General features: G+C 44.6%; 1 protein-coding gene across 1 annotated transcript in view; it reads right to left on the bottom strand.

The window, feature by feature from the left end:
* LOC128469652 (serine/threonine-protein kinase SBK1-like) overlaps positions 1–8927 on the bottom strand; it is a 53559-nt gene extending 44632 nt beyond the window's left edge. The window contains exon 1 of the mRNA XM_053451473.1: positions 8753–8927. Within this exon, the coding sequence (XP_053307448.1) occupies positions 8753–8782 (30 nt within the window). The 5' untranslated portion in view covers positions 8783–8927. The remainder of the gene's footprint in view (positions 1–8752) is intronic.
* Positions 8928–21703: the final 12776 nt, after the last annotated feature.

Genomic DNA, 21703 nt, shown 5'->3' with positions numbered 1-21703 from the left:
TAATTGGTGCATGGAAAGGGTTAAAATTACAGCATTTGGAATACCCTGGGGTGTCTAGTTTTCAAAAATATATGGTTTGAATGGGTTAAATTGAGTTAACCAGCTTCAAAGATGTTCCAAAGAGGAGATGGAGGCAGACTGACCAGATTTGTTAAAAAAGATTTGGAAATCATAAAACGCTGCTTGTACTTATTGCCCTATAACGTACAAAAAACAGCAAAAAAACATAAAAACATTGGGTATCTCTAAACTCAGGACAAGTAGTAGAATCTATTTAGCTAGTTTTTTTACTTGCTTTTTTAGGTGAGTAAAATATTTTTCAAATAAAAGTCATAAAATGTCTTTTTTTTCAATTTTTCACCATGTTTTTTTTATTTTTTTTATAGTAAATAAGATGATACGATCAAAATAATGGTATCTGAAGAAAGCCCATCTTGTCCTGAAAAAAACAATATATAACTTATGTGGGTACACTAAATGGGTGAGGAGAAAATTACACCTGAACACAAGCACCACAAAAGTGTCAAAACAGCCTCGGTCCCACAGGGTAGAAAACGAAAAATGAGCCCGGTCCTTAAGGGGTTAAACAACGCTCAATTAGTACTAAAGGGCCCAAATGTGCCATGAAAATGTCCCCCACACCATTATACCACCACCAGCCTGAACTGTTGATACAAGGCAGGATGGATCCATGCTTTCATATTTATGCCAAAGTCTGACCCTGCCATCTGAATGGCGTAGCTGAAATCGAGACTCATCAGACCATGCAACATTCTTCCAGTCTACCATTGTCCAGTTGTGGTGAGCTGGACTCACATTAGTCATGTGAGTTGGGGGCACCAGATTCACTATTTCCAACTTGCCTTTGTGCTCACAGACACTCAAAATAGACTCATATACACTCAACTAGAGGACAGCTGAGTTGATGGAACAAGCAAGGTGTGGTTGCCTTAAGTTCCAATTCTCAAAAATGTCACCTCACATTCCCAGAAAGGTGCAAGGGGACAAGACACAAAACACACCTAACTCTGTCAAGTAAAATAATAATAAGAAATATATATTTTTTTAAGTAACAGGGTGCCCCCACACCCGCTATTAACTAAGGGAGAGACCCCAATGGGATGGTTTAAGTAGCAACAAACTCTTGAGAAACACAGATTCCATCTTGTGCCTCTCCTGCTGCCTCTGTTGTGGGATTAAGATGGTTATGTTGTATTTTGTACAGCCAACACAAATACCTCTACCCTCTTATTTCTAAATTCCCTAGGGGGTGAGGGTCATCTAGGGATTTTGCATGACAGGAGGGTGGACAGCGCATAGAAAGGCTGAAAATACAAACAGAAATTTGGAAACCCAATAGTTTTAAGGTCCCCCTTAATTCATAATGCACCTTACTTTTAGATATGCCTCTCTGCCCCCGATATGCCACTCTGCCCCCCAGATATGCCTCTCTGCTCCCCTCAGATACGCTTTATGGCCACTAGAAATGCCAATCTGCCCCCCTGATATGCCCCCCATACTTACCAATGCACCCCTTGACTCCCTGGTGTTTAGCGGGGCTGGTGGACATCTGCGCAATTGCCACATACAATCTCCGCTACTGGCACTTCCGCCGGGGTTTCTATGGTGGAGCACTGGAAGGTTATGTCACGCCGGTGCTTCACCGTAGAAGCCCCGGCGGAAGTGAAGGCAGTGGAGGTAGGATCCCCAGCAGCGCTGCGAGGGATCTGGATCCTTACCCTGCTGCTTGCCCCCAGCAGGGCTAAATGAAACGAAAAAAAAACACCCACCCCCAACTCACATGCTATATATATATATATATATATATATATATATATATATATATATATATATATACATATATATATACACCTATATCTATATATATATATACATATATACACATACATATATATACACACATATATACACATATATACACACATATACACACATATATATATATGTATATATATATATATAGCATGTGAGTTGGGGGCACCAAATTCACTATTTCCAACTTGCCTTTGTCCTCACAGACATTCACAATAGACTCATATACACTCAACTAAAGGTCAAGCTAAACCTTATTTTTGGATTATGTTTTTTTAATCTCTCTAATACTTGGCAACACTTCATCCCTAGCCTTTGAAGCGTGATTTGGGACCGTTGTTTTATGCAGTTCATGACCCCGCTTGTCTGACACACTTTAACTACTGAACACCAACATTTGACAGCTGAATTTACATAAAATATCTTATTGCATGGCAGTAGATGTAATCCTAGAGTGGACCTGGAACCCAATAGCAAGCAGATCTTTAGCTAACAATTCATGATACAAACTGTGAAGCAGCAATACCTGGAATGAGATTATAGTGAAAGTGGATACCAGGAACTTTGGAACAACTGCTGACAGGGGAGGGCTGGCAGCCTAAGGCCTGGGGGGCAAGTCTAGTCAAGTGGCCCATTGCACCACCAAAGCGGCTGCGATCGACATTGATAGCAGTCACTCCACTGGCGCCTAATGAAGTTAAAGCGGCCGGCGTGCACGCACCGCGCCGCCCAATAGCCGTGCCTCAGCTCTTTATCCCACCCCTTTTAAGACGTGGGAGGAAGAGCTGAGGAATGGCCATTGGGTCTGACTGCTGCATGATGCAGGGGCGTACCTAGAGTATTTGGCACCTGTGGCAGATCCTGTATGTGGCACCCCCCCACACACACTTTAAAACTGCATAGTTTCTATGGTTAGGCAAACATTGACAGGGGTACAGCAAAATTGTTATCATTATATACTGAGGCACACATTGACGGTGGTACAGCATAACTGTTATCATTATATATTTAGGATTAGGATTAGGATTAGGATTAGGATTACGCTGTACCACCGTCAATGTGTGCCTATACTTTGAGCCAGACCCTGACAATACTGCAGTACAACCCCTATCACTATATACTAAGCCAAACATTGATGTGGTGTAGGCCTAACACTTCAGTGACTGGCTTAGTATATAGTAGGGATGCACCGAAATGAAAATTCTGGACCGAAACTGAAAATTCAGCATTCATTTGGCCAAAACCGAAAAAAAAAAAAGTTTAAAATACTTTATTAAAAGTAACACACCAAAATTAGACAAAAAAAATCAACAATATTAATATATATATATATATATATACACATATAATTAACAGCAATCGCAATCCTATCATGCCCAAGTTCTAGCATGTACTGGCTGACTTAGCATGATAGGCGTGTGATTGCTGTTTGCAACCATATATATATCTATTAATACTGTTATTGAATTATTGGACGAAAAAAAAAATAATGATAACAGCAATCACACTCCTATCACGCCTAGACAGCCTCCCTATCCCATGCTATCCCCCCACACTTCCATGCAATCTGAAACCCTCATTCACAAACATTCATCATAAACTACAGCACAACACCCATCACTCTCACACACTTACTAATATTTTCCTACCTTTCCTCTGGCACTGTCAATTTTCCTCCTCCCCTTCATTGTTCCTCTTCTTCTTCCTGTTCTGTGTCCTGTCCTTCCGGTGCGCGGAAGACGGTGGGCGTGGCTTCAGTGTTGTGCACCGGGATTTGACATCAAGTCCCGACGCACAGCCACAGTTGCCGCGCGCACCGTTTTTGGAGGCGTGCCGGCACCCCTCAGTGGCACGGCGGCCAGTCCCGGTGGCAGCCGCTTAGTTTTTAACTTTGCGGCTGCCATGAATGTTCGTCTGCCGGCCGCCTGGCCAGCCCGGATTCAGGGCGGCCTGGGGGGCAATTGCCCCCCTGCCCCCCAGCCCAGCCCGCCCCTGGATATAATTGTAAAAAACACGCAACGAACATTCTTCACCACATGGCATTGGAAGAGCATGTCGTGAGAACAGTATTAGGAAAGTGAATGGCCTTGGGACCTACGCAGCACCATACAAATTGAACGTAATCAATCACAGAACCTTGTAGGCATAAGATAGGAAAATATCATTTCCCAGAGATGCTTGTAACCTTGAATTACTGGATGTATTCACCCCAGCCTACTAGGTATCAGGCAGAAGAGCAGAGGAGGTTTATAAGACAGATGCCCACCTCCAACCATTGAATATGTAATATGGAGGTGTATGCAGGCAAAGGTACACCAAAGATTTCCCTTCTTTCCTATAGATAAGCATGAATTACTGTGAGCATATTAGAGGGACAGGCTTTTATTGTTTGTGCAAGATGTGCCACACAGCTCACAAGTAGAGAGCAAAAGGACATTTATCTGACTGACATTCATGTTTTCCATTATCCCCACAAATATCTCCCATCATGCTCATCCATGAGCAGGAACTGTGAACCATATAAAGTGGTTGGTAATCCATGCCAGATTTGACACTATATGTTTGATGGTCTACAACAAATACTGTGCTTAGACTGAGCTTGATGGAAGTAGTTGTAGCTCACAGCCATATTGCTTACATAGCATTATTATGTTATCACTCTTAGCATTTCAAACATGCAACTTCCAATTAAAAATACACATTTTAGTTAATTATGGTATTTTCCTTTATCCTTTCTCTCCTGTAAAAGTTTCTGTCCCGTTGCCCACATTGGGGAGCTGGAGTTGTATGCTATACAATTCACAATGAATATATGAATTTTGTAAGCCCAAACCTCTCTGAAAAAGTAGTAATAGAGTATATAACCAGAAGTACCTAGCAATGAACAGGAGATCAGGAGCCTGTTTACTTTTATCTTCTTTGATTTTACCTTCTTGTATGTTGCACAGATCATGTATTAACTATTAAACATAAGATGTTTTATATTTTTGTAAATAAAGCTGTTATGCAGATCTAGAAAAACATCACTAAAGCTTACAAGGGACAAACATTTTCTCACAGATACTAGTTATCCTATTGTCATGGGAAACAATGCTATAATATATCGTATATAGAGGTCATGTGTAGAAATTGCATAAACCAGTGCACTTAATCAACATTAGTGTTACAGATAATTTCATGTATTCTTAACATCAGGGCCGGCCCTATAATGGGGCAGACTGGGGCAATTGCCCCAGGCGGCACTTTAGAAGGGGCGGCACTTTGCCGCCCCAAGCGCTTTTTTTTGTTTTTTTTTGAAGCGGAGGAGAGAGAGAGAGAGGGGCGCCGAGTGGTTTTCGCTTACCCGCTCGGCGCCCCTCTCTCTCACTCCTCTGCGGCAAGTCTCCCTGTTCGCCGCAGGACTGTTTAAAGGTAAGTACCGGGGGGGGGGTCGTAGATTATGGCGTCGGCGATAATCTTCCCCCCCCCGGCGTCGGCGGGGGGGGCGGCGTTTTAAACTTCGCCCCAGGCGGCGTTAAGTCTTCGGCTGGCCCTGCTTAACATATATGCTCTGTATTTACATAAGCTTCCTAATAATCATTCTTTTTAACTGTAGTAATCCTGGAAACAGTTTGGTATGTCTATGATTTTCATACCTTTATATCTTAAGCATCAAATGATAATGCATGTGAAATAATTAACATATGAATAAAAAATACACATTGCTAACTGTGCAAGCTTTCTAAATTTCCCACATGCGATCCATGCTTTTAAGTCTTTAAAGGTATGTTATTATTGTCTTAAACATATGGGAACAGAGGAAAGCATACATTTTTAAATAACAAATAATATGTTACCTTTAATGAAAGATGGTCCAAAATGCTCATTTAACTTAAAGTCCGCATCCATGCTCACACACACACACAAGTGGACATGCATGCTCACACATGCAAGTTAACACTCATGTTCACACACGTATACATCCATAATCACACACACATACACAAGTGCACATCCATGCTCACACACACACACACAAGTGCACATCCATGCTCACACACACACACAAGTGCACATCCATGCTCACACACACACAAGTCCACATCCATGCTCACACATACACACACAAGTGGACATGCATGCTCAAACAAGTCCACCTCCATGGTCACACAGACATACACCTCCATGCACACGCACACGCACACACACATGTCCACATCCATGCTCACACACACACACACATCCATGCTCACACACACACATGTCCACATCCATGCTCACACACACACACATCCATGTTCACACACACAGACGTCCACATCCATGCTCACACATACAAGTGGACATGCATGCTCAAACAAGTCCACCTCCATGCTCACACATCCACATCCATGCTCACACACACACACAAGTCCACATCCATGTTCACACACACACAAGTCCACATCCATGTTCACACACACACGTCCACATCCATGCTCACACACACACACATCCATGTTCACACACACGTCCACATCCATGCTCACACACACACAAGTCCACCTCCATGCTCACACATCCACATCCATGCTCACACTCACGTCCACATCCATGCTCACACACGCACAAGTCCACCTCCATGCTCACACATCCACATCCATGCTCACACACACACAAGTCCACATCCATGTTCACACACACAAAGTCCACATCCATGCTCACACACACACATGTCCACATCCATGCTCACACACACACACATCCATGTTCACACACACAGACGTCCACATCCATGCTCACACATACAAGTGGACATGCATGCTCAAACAAGTCCACCTCCATGCTCACACATCCACATCCATGCTCACACACACACACAAGTCCACATCCATGTTCACACACACACAAGTCCACATCCATGTTCACACACACACATGTCCACATCCATGCTCACACACACACACACATCCACACCCATGTTCACACACACAGACGTCCACATCCATGCTCACACATACAAGTCAACATCTATGATCACACACACAATTACACACCCGTGTTCACACATGTATACATCAATGCTCACACATACAAGTCAACATCTAAGATCACACACACACACAATTACACACCCTTGTTCACACTCACACACACATATACATCCATGCTCACACACAAGTGCACATCCATGATCACACACACGTCCACATCCATGCTCACACACACGTCCACATCCATGTTCACACGCACACACACGTCCACATCCATGCTCACACACACACACACAATTCCACATCCATGCTCACACACACAAGTCCACATCCATACTCACGCTCACACACGTCCACATCCATGCTCACACACACGTCCACATCCATGCTCACACATACAAGTAAACATCTATGATCACACACACACTTACATGCCCATGTTCACACTCACACACATATAGATCAATGCTCACACACAAGTGCACATCCATGCTCTCACACGTCCACATCCATGCTCACACACATCCACATCCATGCTCACACACGTCCACATCCATGCTCACACATACAAGTCAACATCTATGATCACACACACACAAACACTTACACGCCTATGTTCACACTCACACACGTAGACATCCATGATCACACACACGTGCACATCCATGTTCACACACATACACACAAGTCCACATCCATGCTCACACACACAAGTCCACATCCATGCTCACACACACACATGTCCACATCCACGCTCACACATACACAAGTCCACATCCATGCTCACACATACACACACAAGCTGACATGAATGCTCATACACACACACGTCCACATCAATGCTACACACGTCCACACCCATGCTCACACACAAATCCATGCTCTCACACACACCATGATCACACACACACCATGATCACACACACACAAGTACATACATATGCATACTATATGTGTATATATATATATATATACATATATATATATATGTACACATATATACATACATATTTATATATGTATGTATATATATATATACATATATGTATATATATATATATACACATACATATTTATATATATATATATATATACATACACAAATATATATACACACAAACATATATACATACATCTCTCCCGACCCTGCTTACCTCTCTCGCACCGCTCCTGCAGCCTTCTCTGCATGGCTGCTCATGCATACTGTAGTTACGCCAGTCTTATAGGCTTTACATGCATACAAGTAAACCCCTGTTTCGCTTTTCATTTCCCATTATTAATGTTCAGCATTAGTGTTAATGTTATATCCCAATTAAATTGTTGTGAGATTATGTGCATTCACAATAAAACTAATCTCACATAAAACTAAATTAATGAAAATAAACATTGAATGTTTACTTTTATCTTCTTTGATTTTACCTTCTTGTATGTTGCACAGATCATGTATTAACTATGAAAGATGTTTTATATTTTTGTAGATATAGATGATATGCAGATCTAGAAAAACATCACTAAAGCTTACAAGGCACGCAAATTTTCTCACAGATGCCAGTTATCCTATTGTCATGTGAAACAATGCTATATTATATAGTATATACAGGTCATGTGTAGAAATTACATAAACCAGTGCACTTAATCAATGTTAGTGTTACAGATAATTTCATGTATTTGTAACATATATGCTCTGTATTTACATAAGCTTCATAATAATCATTCTCTTTAACTGTAGTAATCCTGGAAACAGTTTGGTATGTCTATGATTTTCATACTTTTATATCTTAAGCATCAAATTATTATGCATGTGAAATAATTAACATATGAATAAAAAATACACATTGCTAACTGTGCAAGCTTTCTAAATTTCCCACATGCAATCCATGCTTTTAAGTCTTTAAAGGTATGTTATTGTCTTAAACATATGGGAACAGAGGAAAGCATAAATTTTTAAATAACAAATAATATGTTACCTTTAATGAAAGATGGTCCAAAATGCTCATTTAACTTGAAATTCCCTCAAATCCTTTGGTTTTCCTGCCGCCTCTGACCTTCCGAGGATTTATTGATTATGTGAATCCATGACACTTAAGAACTCTTTATTTTGAGCAACATGTTCCATGTGTAGGAGCGCTAGTACTCTTAATGTCAATCACTGACAAAACTCTTTCCAAAACTTGTTTCTAAAGTTAGCCTCACTATGCAGCCAGGTTCTTCATACCCCTCCCTGTTGTTAACATTATTCAGGCCAGTTTAAACCAGTGCCTCTCCTTGACATACAAATAATGTACAATATGATATGTCCTTTTTAAGTTATGTATTTAATGTTAATACCATAGCCTTGTTTCCATAGCACTTGAAACCAGGTTAAACAATTTTAATTTATATTCTTCTTGTGACCTGCAGCTATGACACCCTTTTACAGATAATGAAAGTAATTACATTTTCCATATCTGTAACATCGTGTCATACTATTGGCTTTTTCAGCTATCACTGTAATATAAGCATATTTATATTAGAATATAACAGGACGGGACATGGATATTTGTGCTACAGAGTGTAACTACAGCAAAAAAAAAAATTATATATATATATATATATAAAAAAAAATGAAGCTACATGCTTAGGGGGCAACTGGTAGTGGAGGTATTTGCAAGAGTCCCAATGGCAGGGAAGGTCCCGGGATTGAAAGATTGGAGGGTCTGATTTGAGCTATTATTAATTGTAGCCATCCAATTTGGAAGGAGGGCTGCCCAGCGGAGAAGAGGGTGGAAGACAGGGGTGGGCTGGGCAGGGGGGCAATTGCCCCCCAGGCCGCCCTGAATCCGGGCCGGCGGGCTGGCCAGGCGGCCGGCAGACGAACATTCATGGCAGCCGCAAAGTTAAAAAGTAAGCGGCTGCCACCAGGACTGGCCGTCGTGCCGGTAGCGTACCTGGTGGGGGGCGGTCCACCTGGAGTGCCGCTCACTGAGGGGTGCCGGCACGCCTCCAAAAACGGTGCGCGCGGCAACTGTGGCTGTGCGTCGGGACTTGATGTCAAATCCCGGCGCACAACACTGAAGCCACGCCCACAGTCTTCCGCGCACCGGAAGGACAGGACACAGAACAGGAAGAAGAAGAGGAACAATGAAGGGGAGGAGGAAAATTGACAGTGCCAGAGGAAAGGTAGGAAAATATTAGTAAGTGTGTGAGAGTAATAGGTGTTGTGCTGTAGTTTATGATGAATGTTTGTGAATGAGGGTTTCAGATTGCATGGAAGTGTGGGGGGATAGCATGGCATAGGGAGGCTGTCTAGGCGTGATAGGAGTGTGATTGCTGTTATCAATTTTTTATTTTTTTCGTCCAATAATTCAATAACAGTATTAATAGATATATATATGGTTGCAAACAGCAATCACACGCCTATCATGCTAAATCAGCCAGTACATGCTAGAACTTGGGCATGATAGGATTGCGATTGCTGTTAATTATATGTGTATATATATATATATATATATATATATATATATATATTAATATTGTTGATTTTTTTTTTTGTCTAATTTTGGTGTGTTACTTTTAATAAAGTATTTTAAACTTTTTTTTTTTTTCGGTTTTGGCCAAATGAATGCTGAATTTTCAGTTTCGGTCCAGAATTTTCATTTCGGTGCATCCCTACTATATACTAAGCCAGTCACTGAAGTGTGAGGCCTACACCACATCAATGTTTGGCTTAGTATATAGTGATAGGGGTTGTACTGCAGTATTGTCAGGGTCTGGCTCAAAGTATAGGCACACATTGACGGTGGTACAGCGTAATCCCTAAGTATATAATGATAACAGTTATGCTGTACCACCGTCAATGTGTGCCTCAGTATATAATGATAACAATTTTGCTGTACCCCTGTCAATGTTTGCCTAACCATAGAAACTATGCAGTTTTAAAGTGTGTGTGGGGGGGCCACATACAGGATCTGCCACAGGTGCCAAATACTCTAGGTACGCCCCTGCATCATGCAGCAGTCAGACCCAATGGGCATTCCTCAGCTCTTCCTCCCACGTCTTAAAAGGGGTGGGATAAAGAGCTGAGGCACGGCTATTAGGCGGCGCGGTGCGTGCACGTCGGCTGCTTTAACTTCATTAGGCGCCAGTGGAGTGACTGCTATCAATGTCGATCGCAGCCGCTTTGGTGGTGCAATGGGCCACTTGACTAGACTTGCCCCCCAGGCCTTAGGCTGCCAGCCCGCCCTTGGTGGAAGATGCAGAGCCATTTCATCCATTTGCACACTCCAGTAGTGGTGAACTGATTCTTATTTTTTTAGCAAAACAGAGGCAAGATAAGTAAAAGTTTTTTTCTTCTCTTTATAATTCAGGCTGGAATTAAATTTAAGGCAACTATGATTTGTGGAGACAGAACATATACCGTAATATTAGATGGACTATTTAATTGCCCTGTGTTATGGATTGACTTTGGTTTTCATCAAGCCATTATTAGTAGTACACAGACATTTGGAGAATCCCCTATGTCTGCACTGTAAACTTTCCTACTCATAAGAATTTAACCATATGGATAGAAACTAAAATATTGAGATAGATTGTGATACATTGTAAATAGCATTTATTTTTGGGAGGGACCTTTTCAGAAGGAAGAGAATAGGAAGGCTAAAGAGGAAAGATAAATACTGCTTAATGCTCGATGGTGGATTTGTACCTCATCTGATACAACTATAAATGTGATTTCACTTGAAAGATTTGATTATAGGTTTGAGCTACACACTATAATAATCCAGACAGCAATTAATGTTATTAAGTGATTAATATGGGAAATTCATTATTGGTTATTTAAGATCCCTTTACGTCTGAATCAAGACTAATTAAGAATTGTTACACTTTATGACATATTTACAACATTCCCTTGAAAAATACTCTTGCATGATACAAAAATGATGCCAACCGGGCTAGCATCGGCAGGAGGAGTAAATAACAGGGACACAGAGCAGGACTAGGCCAGGGGTCAATCAAAGTTTAAGGGGAGGGAGAGGAAGCTGATGAGGTTATTTAAGGCAGAGAGAAGGAGGGGTGGTTGCTGTTTTTTGTGCCAGCTTACCTAGTGTGGTTTGGCTATATATATATAAACAAAAAATACGGTATGTAACGCACTCACTTGACTGGAAACAACTGTAATATGCCCGGGTGTTAACAATCCAAAAAGTATATACAGCATGTAAATAAAGTTGATGCACTCAGCGGGTCTTCTTTTTATAAACTTTATTGGCTTAGAAAAAGTCCAACGTTTTGGCTCTCAATGAGCCTTTCTCAAGAACAATAAATGATGCTATCTGTGGCAAATTGATAACTGAATAAATTGTTAAGTGGACTAACCTGTGTAGGACATGGTCGTGTAGCAAGAAAATATGCTCCAAAGTAAAAAAAAAAAAAAAAAAAAAAAAGGTGTAGTGGATAGCTGTGTATGAGTGAGTCAGTGGTAAGAACTAAATAATAGGAGGTCTGACTGAACGAGTAGTTCGTGAGTGACAGCTATGTTACATTGTGTGTATGTGATGGGAAAATTTAATATTTTAAACGGAATAAAACATATAGTAATATGTAACGTGTGGATAATCCACAAAATAGTGCTCATACATGACCCAAAGTGACAATATAATACTAAGCTAAAAAAGTGTTTGGAGATACATAATACAATATCATAGAAGAGGCTGAACAATAAGCACTATTCATAATAAAAATCCATAGGAAATGCCTATGTAAAATATGTTAAAATGTATTCACATGTAAAGAAACAGATGTAATTCCAAAAAACTGTCTATGCGACTGTAATATTACAGTATACATACTCAAAACAAGAAACTATTATATCCAAAATTAGGTGTGACATACACTAAACCACTCCTGCTGTTATAAGAGAGTGAACACATTTCTGAAGAACTCTGTATATAAGGCAACCTGTTATAATATAAAAAAATCCTAAAACTTCAACATAAGAGAAACATAAAAAAATAAACATATTCGTTGAGACCCTTAGGTGCGACAGTATCTAGGCAGTGTATCCAATAAGTCTCTTTTTTGTGTAAGTTGTTGGAATGGTCACCTCTGCGGGGCAATGGTGGTACATGATCAATTGCAATAAAGCGTAAGCATGACAAACGCTGTGCATGCTGTAAAAAATGTTTAGCAACTGGTTTGTCCGATTTAGAATCCCTGAATGCTGTAATGATTGTAGAACGATGACCTCTGATGCGGTCACAAAGTGTTAGGTCCGTTTTACCCACATAACTTAATCCACAGGGGCAAGTGATCTTGCTGAGGAACAGCTTCAACACATGGTGGATACCCTCAATAGCTATGACACAAATGTCAAGCTTACGCTTACACATCATAGTCATTCTATTCACTTTTTAGATGTATACAGACCAGGCCCGCGCTGGCCATCATTTGCCCGGTGGACCGGGCGGCCCAGGGCCGGATTAAACCTACCCCTTTAACCCGCAGCAACTGCGACCAGGCCCGCCTCTCTAGGGGGCCCGGGCTACTCCCAAGATTAATTCCACAGATTAATTCTACTTACTTGGTAGAAGCGCACGAGCAATGTCTCTTCTACCACCAGGGGGACGCAGGAATCCAATGGAGTCACGTTATGTATGTCACATATGTCACATGCGCCTCTGCTTCCCCTGTGCAGTAAAACAGGTTTCGAGCAACCCAGAATGAAGCAGCGGGCCCCTGCGGAAGTCTGGGAGCGGCACATACATCTTCAGTTCAGGTAAGGGGGTGGGGGAGGCTGTATGAAGGAGTATGTGAGATTGAGTGAGTGAGTGAATTAATGAGTATCTGTGAAGGATTGAGTGAATGAAGGTTTGCGAATGAGTATATGTAAATGAGTATCTGAATGAGGGAATTAATGAGTATCAATCTATGAATGAATATCGGAATAAATAAATATTTGTGAATGAATATGTGTGTGTGATAGCATGGATGTGTAAGGGGGGGCAAAGATGCCACAAGCAGGCTGTTTTGGTGGCAAAGATACCACAGGCAGGCTGTTTTGGTGGCAAAGATTCCACAGGCAGGCTGTTTTGGGGACAAAGATGCCACAGGCATGTTGTTTTGGGGGCAAAGATGGCAAGGCCTATTCTTCCAATCTGGGTCCTAGGCAGGTCTGAGTGCCAGATCTGATTTGATACTAAAGGGGGGGTTGCTTGCATAAATACATAATGTGGGGCTGGCTGGGGGCAATACGCAACGGTGTGGGGGCATTAATTCACAAGTGGGTGCTAGCTGGGGCATCACATAAATCAATACTAAAGTGGGGCTATCTGGTGGAATAAATATACAATGTGGGGCTAGCTGGGGGAATAAATACACAATGGGGGGCTCTCTGGAGTGCACAAATACACATGGGGGCTGGCGGCATCAATACACAAGAGGGCCAGCTGCGGCCATCACATAAATCAATACCAAAGGGAAACTGTCTGTGGAAACCCCCCAGATGCGGGTGTCAGTGTGGCAGAGCCTGTCCTGTTGTGTGTGTGTTTGGGTGTCAGTGTGGCAGAGCCTGTCCTGGTGTGTGTGTTTGGGTGTCGTTGTGGGAGAGCCTGTCCTGTTGTGTGTGTTTGGGTGTCGGTGGGGCAGTGCCTGTCCTGGTGTGTGTGTGTGTGGATGTCAGTGAGGAAAAGCCTGTCCTGGTGTGTGTTTGGGTATCAGTGTGGTAGAGCCTGTCCTGGTGTGTGTGTGTGTGTGTGTGTGTGTGTGTGTTTGGGTGTCGGTGTGGCAGAGCCTGTCCTGGTGAGTGTGTGTCTAGGTGGCAGAGCCTGTCCTGGTGTGTATTCAGTCATCTATTTTCTGGCCCTTTACTTTCTGTAGGAATAAATTGAACTATTTAATTTTTACTTATCCAGAGATAAACGCCCTCCTGAATTTGTAGTCACTTCAGAGGACAAAACATTCTAGGCCCAGAAATCAGTTAGAGCAAAAGTAAAGGTATTGTGTTATTTACTCTATTTCAACCTACGTACCTTATTAAAAAAGTATTAGTGGCACTAAATTGTGGCTTCAGGGATCCCGTGTATGATGACTTTTTTTTTAGTGTACTGCCACTCCCATTACATAAGATTCTATCTTATACTATCTATCGAGCACTGATGTTCTCTTTATCCAGTACACATGGATGTCGAGGAGTTAAGATTCTGTTTATTCTGTCTATTTTATTTATTTCCAAAAAAGGCCCACCAAAATCCTCAGCACCAGGCCCATGATGCTCTTCATCCGGCCCTGGCCAGGCCAGTCGAGCTGTGATTGAGGAAAAAATCCAAAACGAGTTTTGGCCGTCTTTCAAAATGAAAATCTCGCTATTGACATATTGCAGTCCTGGGAGGCTGGTCATGGGGCTGCATACTTACCTGACGTCACATTGCTCCGCCTAGAGGATTGGCTGAGCGCCGCAATTCAGTTGTGGTGGTCTGAGGTCTGAGTTTCTTCCCTGCTGTGCTATGAGTCTGTGACTGACATGGTCAAAGATTAGTTACTGTTTTGAATCTTTCATTAAAGATATAGCACTTTATAAATTGCATGATGTTATGATTCATTTATTATATATTTATGTAATGCAACAAGAAATGGTATATTAAATTTGTCAGAATTAGATTTAACAAAAAATAAAAAATAAAAACGGGCTGCTCAGTCTTATTTTTGGTCCCAGTCCGGGCCTGATACAGAAACACCGATAACAGCTTGGGGTATACCCTTATAGAAAAGATACTGACCAAAATTCCTTGCTTTTACAAGTCATTATCCACCGCACCTTATACGAGCTCTACCGATTTCCTAGTACCTTAGAGTACTAAGATACAATAGCAACATCACCAACAGGGAACGACAGCTGTGTGAAATGACAGATTTAAAGCTAGAGGGAATAATATCCAGACATTGAACAAGGCACAAATCAAAGCAAAGGAAGTGTGGAACAGAAAAAAAGACTCGACTGATACCCAGCCTAAGGTACGATCAGAGTCCTTCTTCTTGCCACTTACACAGTGGAGGCTCCTCCATAGGAGCACATGCGCACGTGAACCCCCAAGCTCAAAAGGAAACAAAATTTTGAAAATTTATCAAAAATCCATTTTAATCTAAATTACATTAAAATGGATTTTTGATGATTTTTTTTTCTTTTATGCTTTGGGGTTTACATGCCATGAAGCCTCCTGTCCCCTGATGTAACCTGCCTATGCCTCTGCCTATCGCACGTGCGATAGGAAGAGACCCTATATGACTCAATTGCTGCCGCGCTTGCTAAAGTGCTGGCTGAGCCGCCCAATTGATCTCTGTTCGCACAGTAAAAGCAGTGCGAACAGGGGGAGGAGCTCCCAGCCATCAGCGACCAGCCAACAAACTCCCAGCCCAGAGTCTCCCCGCCCTCCCCGTGTCTGACTGCAATCCCTGCAGTCACTCTGATTGGCCCTGCCCCTTTCCTGATAGCGTCCACACTGCTCAGCAACTCATCTGAGTATAAAATTAATATTTTGGCTGCTGAAGGTTAGGGGAGGTGGGGGTTAATTTAGGGGCAGTTATGGTTACTGGGGTGTTTAGGGTTAATTTAGGGGCAGTTATGGTTAATGAGGTCTTATGGGTTAATTTAGGGGCAGTTATGGTTGATGGGGTCTTTAAGGTTAATTTAGGGGCAGTTATGGTTGATGGGGTGTTTAGGGTTAATTTAGGGGCAGTTATGGTTGATGGGGTGTTTAGGGTTAATTTAGGGGCAGTTATGGTTAATGGGGTATTGAGGGTTAATTTAGGGGCAGTTATGCTTGGAGTCTTTAGGGTTAATTTAGAGGCAGTTATGGTTGATGGGTTGTTTAGTGTTGATTTATGGGCAGTTATGGTTGATGGGATGTTTATGGTTAATTTAGGGGCAGTTATGGTTGATGGGGTGTTTAGGGTTGATTTAAGGGCAGTTATGGTTGATGGGATGTTTATGGTTAATTTATGGACAGTTATGGTTGATGGGGTGTTTAGGGTTAATTTAGGGGCAGTTATGGTTGATGGGGTGTTTAGGGTTGATTTAGGGGTAGTTATTGTTGATGGACTGTTTAGGGTTAATTTAGGGAAATGTACACTGCTCAAAATAATAAAGGGAACACTTAAACAACACAATGTAACTCGAAGTCAATCACACTTCTGTGAAATCACACGGCCCACTCAGGAAGCAACACTGATGAACAATCAATATCACATGCTGTTGTGCAAATGGAACAGACAACAGGTGGAAATTATAGGCAATTAGCAAGACACTCCCAATAAAGGAGTGGTTCTGCAGTTGGTGACCACAGACCACTTCTCAGTTCCTATGCTTCCTGGCTGATGTTTTCGTCACTTTTGAACGCTGGCGGTGCTTTCACTCTAGTGGTTCAAAATAGAAAAAGGCTCCAGGCACTCAAGGGTTCCATCAGGCAGATTTATTGGAAGAGATGAACAACAACGTTTCGACCTCACGATGAGGTCTTTATCAAGTTAGGTCGAAACGTTGTTGTTCATCTCTTCCAATAAATCTGCCTGATGGAAACCTTGAGTGCCTGGAGCCTTTTTCTATTTTGATTTACTGGGGAGCTGGCCCTTCCTGGCACAGCTAAGCACCTGAGTTCCTGTGGGGAGTGAGTGCAGATTCCTGATTCTGGTGACTTCACTCTAGTGGTAGCATGAGACGGAGTCTACAACCCACACAAGTGGCTCAGGTAGTGCAGCTCATCCAGGATGGCACATCAATGCGAGCTGTGGCAAGAAGGTTTGCTGTGTCTGTCAGCGTAACGTGGAGGAGGCCATAGGAGGGTGTGAAGAACCCTGCCTGATCTTCACTGTTATTATTATTATTATATTTATGTGTACCCTGTTTGAATGTGGCTGCAGCTCCAGCCTTCAAAGAGACGATCCTATAATCTGGCTGGGGCTCTTAATCAGCCAGCACAGCCCTATCTGCCCAGACGGCACCCGCACTACAGAGGGGATAACACAGGTGGGGAAACCCATTGTATCCCTTAATCCCCTCACCTGATGCATCCCCTGTATACTGATGGGATTTGTGAGGGGATGTGGCTGATGGGATTTGTGATGGGATGTGGCTGATGGGATTGGGGGTTGGGTTCGGTGCACAGTGAATGGAGATTGTATATAAGTTCTGTGTGTTTGTAATAAAGAGAGTTCTGTTTTTAACCTCAAAGCCTGAAGTTCTGTCTCATGATTGAGGGAAGTGCTGGTCTGTGACTGCTTTCTTCGGACAGCCACAGCGTGTCTGCTTACTGGGAGAGGGAAGGAGCTGACGGGCGGATGTGTCCAGTCTGGGGCACGGGACGATCCGTCACATTGGTGGCAGTGGTGGGATCTACTCCTTCCAGACCAGAGCGGACCAAAGCAACTAGCCGCAGAACAAAATTATACCCTGGCGAGGAAGAGCCAAACGGATCCACAGATGGATTGGATTGAACAGTCACCGGGATGCGGGGTGACTTGGAGGGGAGTCGAGACCCTCGAATCGGAGACTCCAGTATGGGAGTTTGAGAGGTGGACCCGAGCCCGGCTCGTGAGATGGAGAGCGGCCCTAGAAAAGTGGAGCGCCCACCAAGGTACACATCTGCCCATCCTAGAACAACGAATCAGGGACCAGGTGAATGGGAGGCTCTACTTGTCCGGGGGACCTGCGTCTCCAGGTGAGGTTGCAGAGCTAGAGAGGCTGGTCCGACAGGAGATTGGGCTCGAAGAGGAGTACCGAGCCATATACTGGGAAGCCCGAGGCCCGCAGCGAAAATCCAGAAAGCCCCATTCTCGCCCGGAAGGGATGGATGTTGGCGGGCCTGGCCTGTTGTGGGAGGCATTCGAGGAAAGGGGTGTCTTTGGCAGTGGCAACATGGACCGATGGTGGGACATTAGTGACAAGCGCCAGAGAGCCCTGCCGCCCACTGCAACAAGTGAACTCAGCCAAGACCTTGAGAGACTAGTAGACAGAGAATGGTGCCTCGAGGCAGAATACGTGGCGCTATTCGAGGGGAGCTACGCCCTGCAGTGTGAGCCGACAGATGTCACAGAGCGAGCTCCGGAGGCCGCTCACTGTAATTGGCAAGCCTCCGGACTTGAAGGTTCAGCCACTCTGCCCCTGGTATTGCAGCCAGAGCCCGAAGAGGTGAAAGTGGGCAATCACTTTTGGGAGGAAGTCTTCCGGGCGATTATGGACCACATGCAGTCGCCGGAATTTGAGGCAGCGGTCTATGGGTTTCCACTAGAGGCGGCAGTAGCGCAGACAACAGGGCAGAGTGACGCTGTTCTCTGCCCAGCACCATGCGCCCCTCCTACTCTGGCTGAAGCGCCGGCAGCGGGGCAGAGTGCCGCTGGCCTCTGCCCGCCCCACAGTGAAAGGTCCCACCAGGGCAGTGCGACGCGATCCTCTGCCCAGCACCGCAAAATGCCAGACCGGCAGAAGAGCGGCCACGGGGCAGAGTGCTGCTGGCCTCTGCTCATCCCCCAGCATAGTGTTCCTGCCGGCTAACGAGGACCAACCAGAAGTGCTGGCACCCGGAGAGAGAGTCGTCGACCTCTGTCCTGCACCAGCAATCCTCGCTCTGGCTGAAACGCCAGCAACAGGGGAGAGTGCTGCTGGCCTCTGCCTGCCCCACAGCTAAGGGTCCCCACCTGCTAGCAGGGAACCACCAGCGGAAGAGCTGGCCACAGGGCAGAGTGACGCTGTTCTCTGCCCTGCACCATTCCCTGCACCAGCAGAAGCACTGGCAACGGGGCAGAGAGTCGCTGACCGCTCTCCCCAGCACGAGCATCCAGGAGGGGACGCAGGCGGCGACCCTCCCCAGCGGCTGTCACCAATTACGGGAGGAAGGGCAACCGGCACTCCTCCCCAGCGGCATGGTCCAGTGGGCAAAACGAGCCCCAGCTCGGAGAGCCAGGTAGGGGTAAGTGAAACTGCTGCTGCTTTGGAGTGGGCTCTTGTTGTTTGGGTGGGGGAATGTGGAGCTGACTCGGGACAAGCCCGTAGTCAGGGTAACCATGGGAGGGTTCCATTCAGGTTGGGAGGGAGCCAAGTCTGGGCTGAGGGCCCAGAGGGGAAAGGAAGCCCTGGAGAAAGGTCTCTCATGCCTGTAGAGGAGACTAAAGAGGGCTGCCCACTGGAGAGGCTTCTGGGCTGGCCTCTTACCCTTTGACTACGGGCCAGGCCTAGGAGCCTGGGTGACTGACATGGGGCTGCCAGGGTGCCCCAGAGGCCGCACACCCGCTCTCCCTACCCCGCAGGACTAGAGACAGTAGAGGCCCGGTCATCCCCAAGCCGATCCGTTAGGGATCTGGCTGTGTCTGCCGGACGTTTGCACAACAGGGGAGTAATGTGAAGAACCCTGTCTGATCTTCACTGTTATTATTATTATATTTATGTGTACCCTGTTTGAATGTGGCTGCAGCTCCAGCCTTCAAAGAGACGATCCTATTATCTGGCTGGGGCTCTTAATCAGCCAGCACAGCCCTATCTGCCCAGACGGCACCCGCACTACAGGGGGGATAACACAGGTGGGGAAACCCATTGTATCCCTTAATTCCCTCACCTGATGCATCCTCTGTATACTGATGGGATTTGTGAGGGGATGTGGCTGATGGGATTGGGGGTTGGGTTCGGTGCACAGTGAATGGAGATTGTATATAAATTCTGTGTGTTTGTAATAAAGAGAGTTCTGTTTTTAACCTCAAAGCCTGAAGTTCTGTCTCATGATTGAGGGAAGTGCTGGTCTGTGACTGCTTTCTTCGGACAGCCACAGCGTGTCCGCTTACTGGGAGAGGGAAGGCGCCGACGGGCGGATGTGTCCAGTCTGGGGCACAGGACGATCCGTCACAGAGGGCACCAACCCAGCAGTAGGACCGCTACCTCCGCCTTTGTGCAAGGAGGAGCAGGAAGAGCACTGCCAGAGCCCTGCAAAATGACCTCCAGCAGGCCACAAATGTGCATGTGTCCACTCAAACGGTCAGAAACAGACTCCATGAGGGCGGTATGAGGGCCTGACATCCACAGGTGGGGTTTGTGCTTACAGCCCAACACCGTGCAGGACGTTTGGCATTTGCCAGACAACACCAGGATTGGCATATTCGCCATTGGCGCCCTGTGCTCTTCACAGATGAAAGCAGGTTCACACTGAGCACATGTGACAGACGTGAGAGAGTCTGGAGACGCCGTGGAGAACGTTCTGCTGTCTGCAACATCCTCCAGCATGACCGGTTTGGCGGTGGGTCAGTAATGGTGTGGGGTGGCATTTCTTTGGGGGGCCGCGCAGCCCTCCATGTGCTTGCCAGAGGTAGCCTGACTGCCATTAGGTACCGAGATAAGATCCTCAGACCCCTTGCGAGGCCATATGCTGGTGCGGTTGGCCCTGGGTTCCTCATAATGCAAGACAATGCTAGACCTCATGTGGCTGGAGTGCGTCAGCAGTTCCTGCAAGAGGAAGGCATTGATGCTATGGACTGGCCCGCCCGTTCCCCAGACCTGAATCCAATTGAGCACATCTGGGACACCACAGACTGTCCAGGAGTTGACAGATGCTTTAGTCCAGGTCTGGGAGGACATCCCTCAGGAGACCATCCGCAACCTCATCAGGAGCACGCCCAGGCGTTGTAGGGAGGTCATACGGACACGTGGAGGCCACACACACTACTGAGCCTCATTGTGACTTGTTTTAAGGACATTACATCACAGTTGGATCAGCCTGTAGTGTGGTTTTCCATTCTGATTTTGAGTGTGGCTCCATATCCAGACCTCCATGGGTTGATAAATTTGATTTCCATTGAGAATTTTTGTGTGATTTTGTTGTCAGCACATTCAACTATGTAAAGACGAAAGTATGTCATACGATTAGTTCATTCATTCATTCAGATCTAGGATGTGTAATCTTAGTGTT

This window comes from Spea bombifrons, chromosome 12 (assembly GCF_027358695.1).
Source record: "Spea bombifrons isolate aSpeBom1 chromosome 12, aSpeBom1.2.pri, whole genome shotgun sequence".
Classification (NCBI taxonomy): domain Eukaryota; kingdom Metazoa; phylum Chordata; class Amphibia; order Anura; family Pelobatidae; genus Spea; species Spea bombifrons.
The sequence above is the reverse complement of the archived record's forward strand: the minus strand, read 5'-3'. Positions and strand labels throughout refer to the sequence as shown.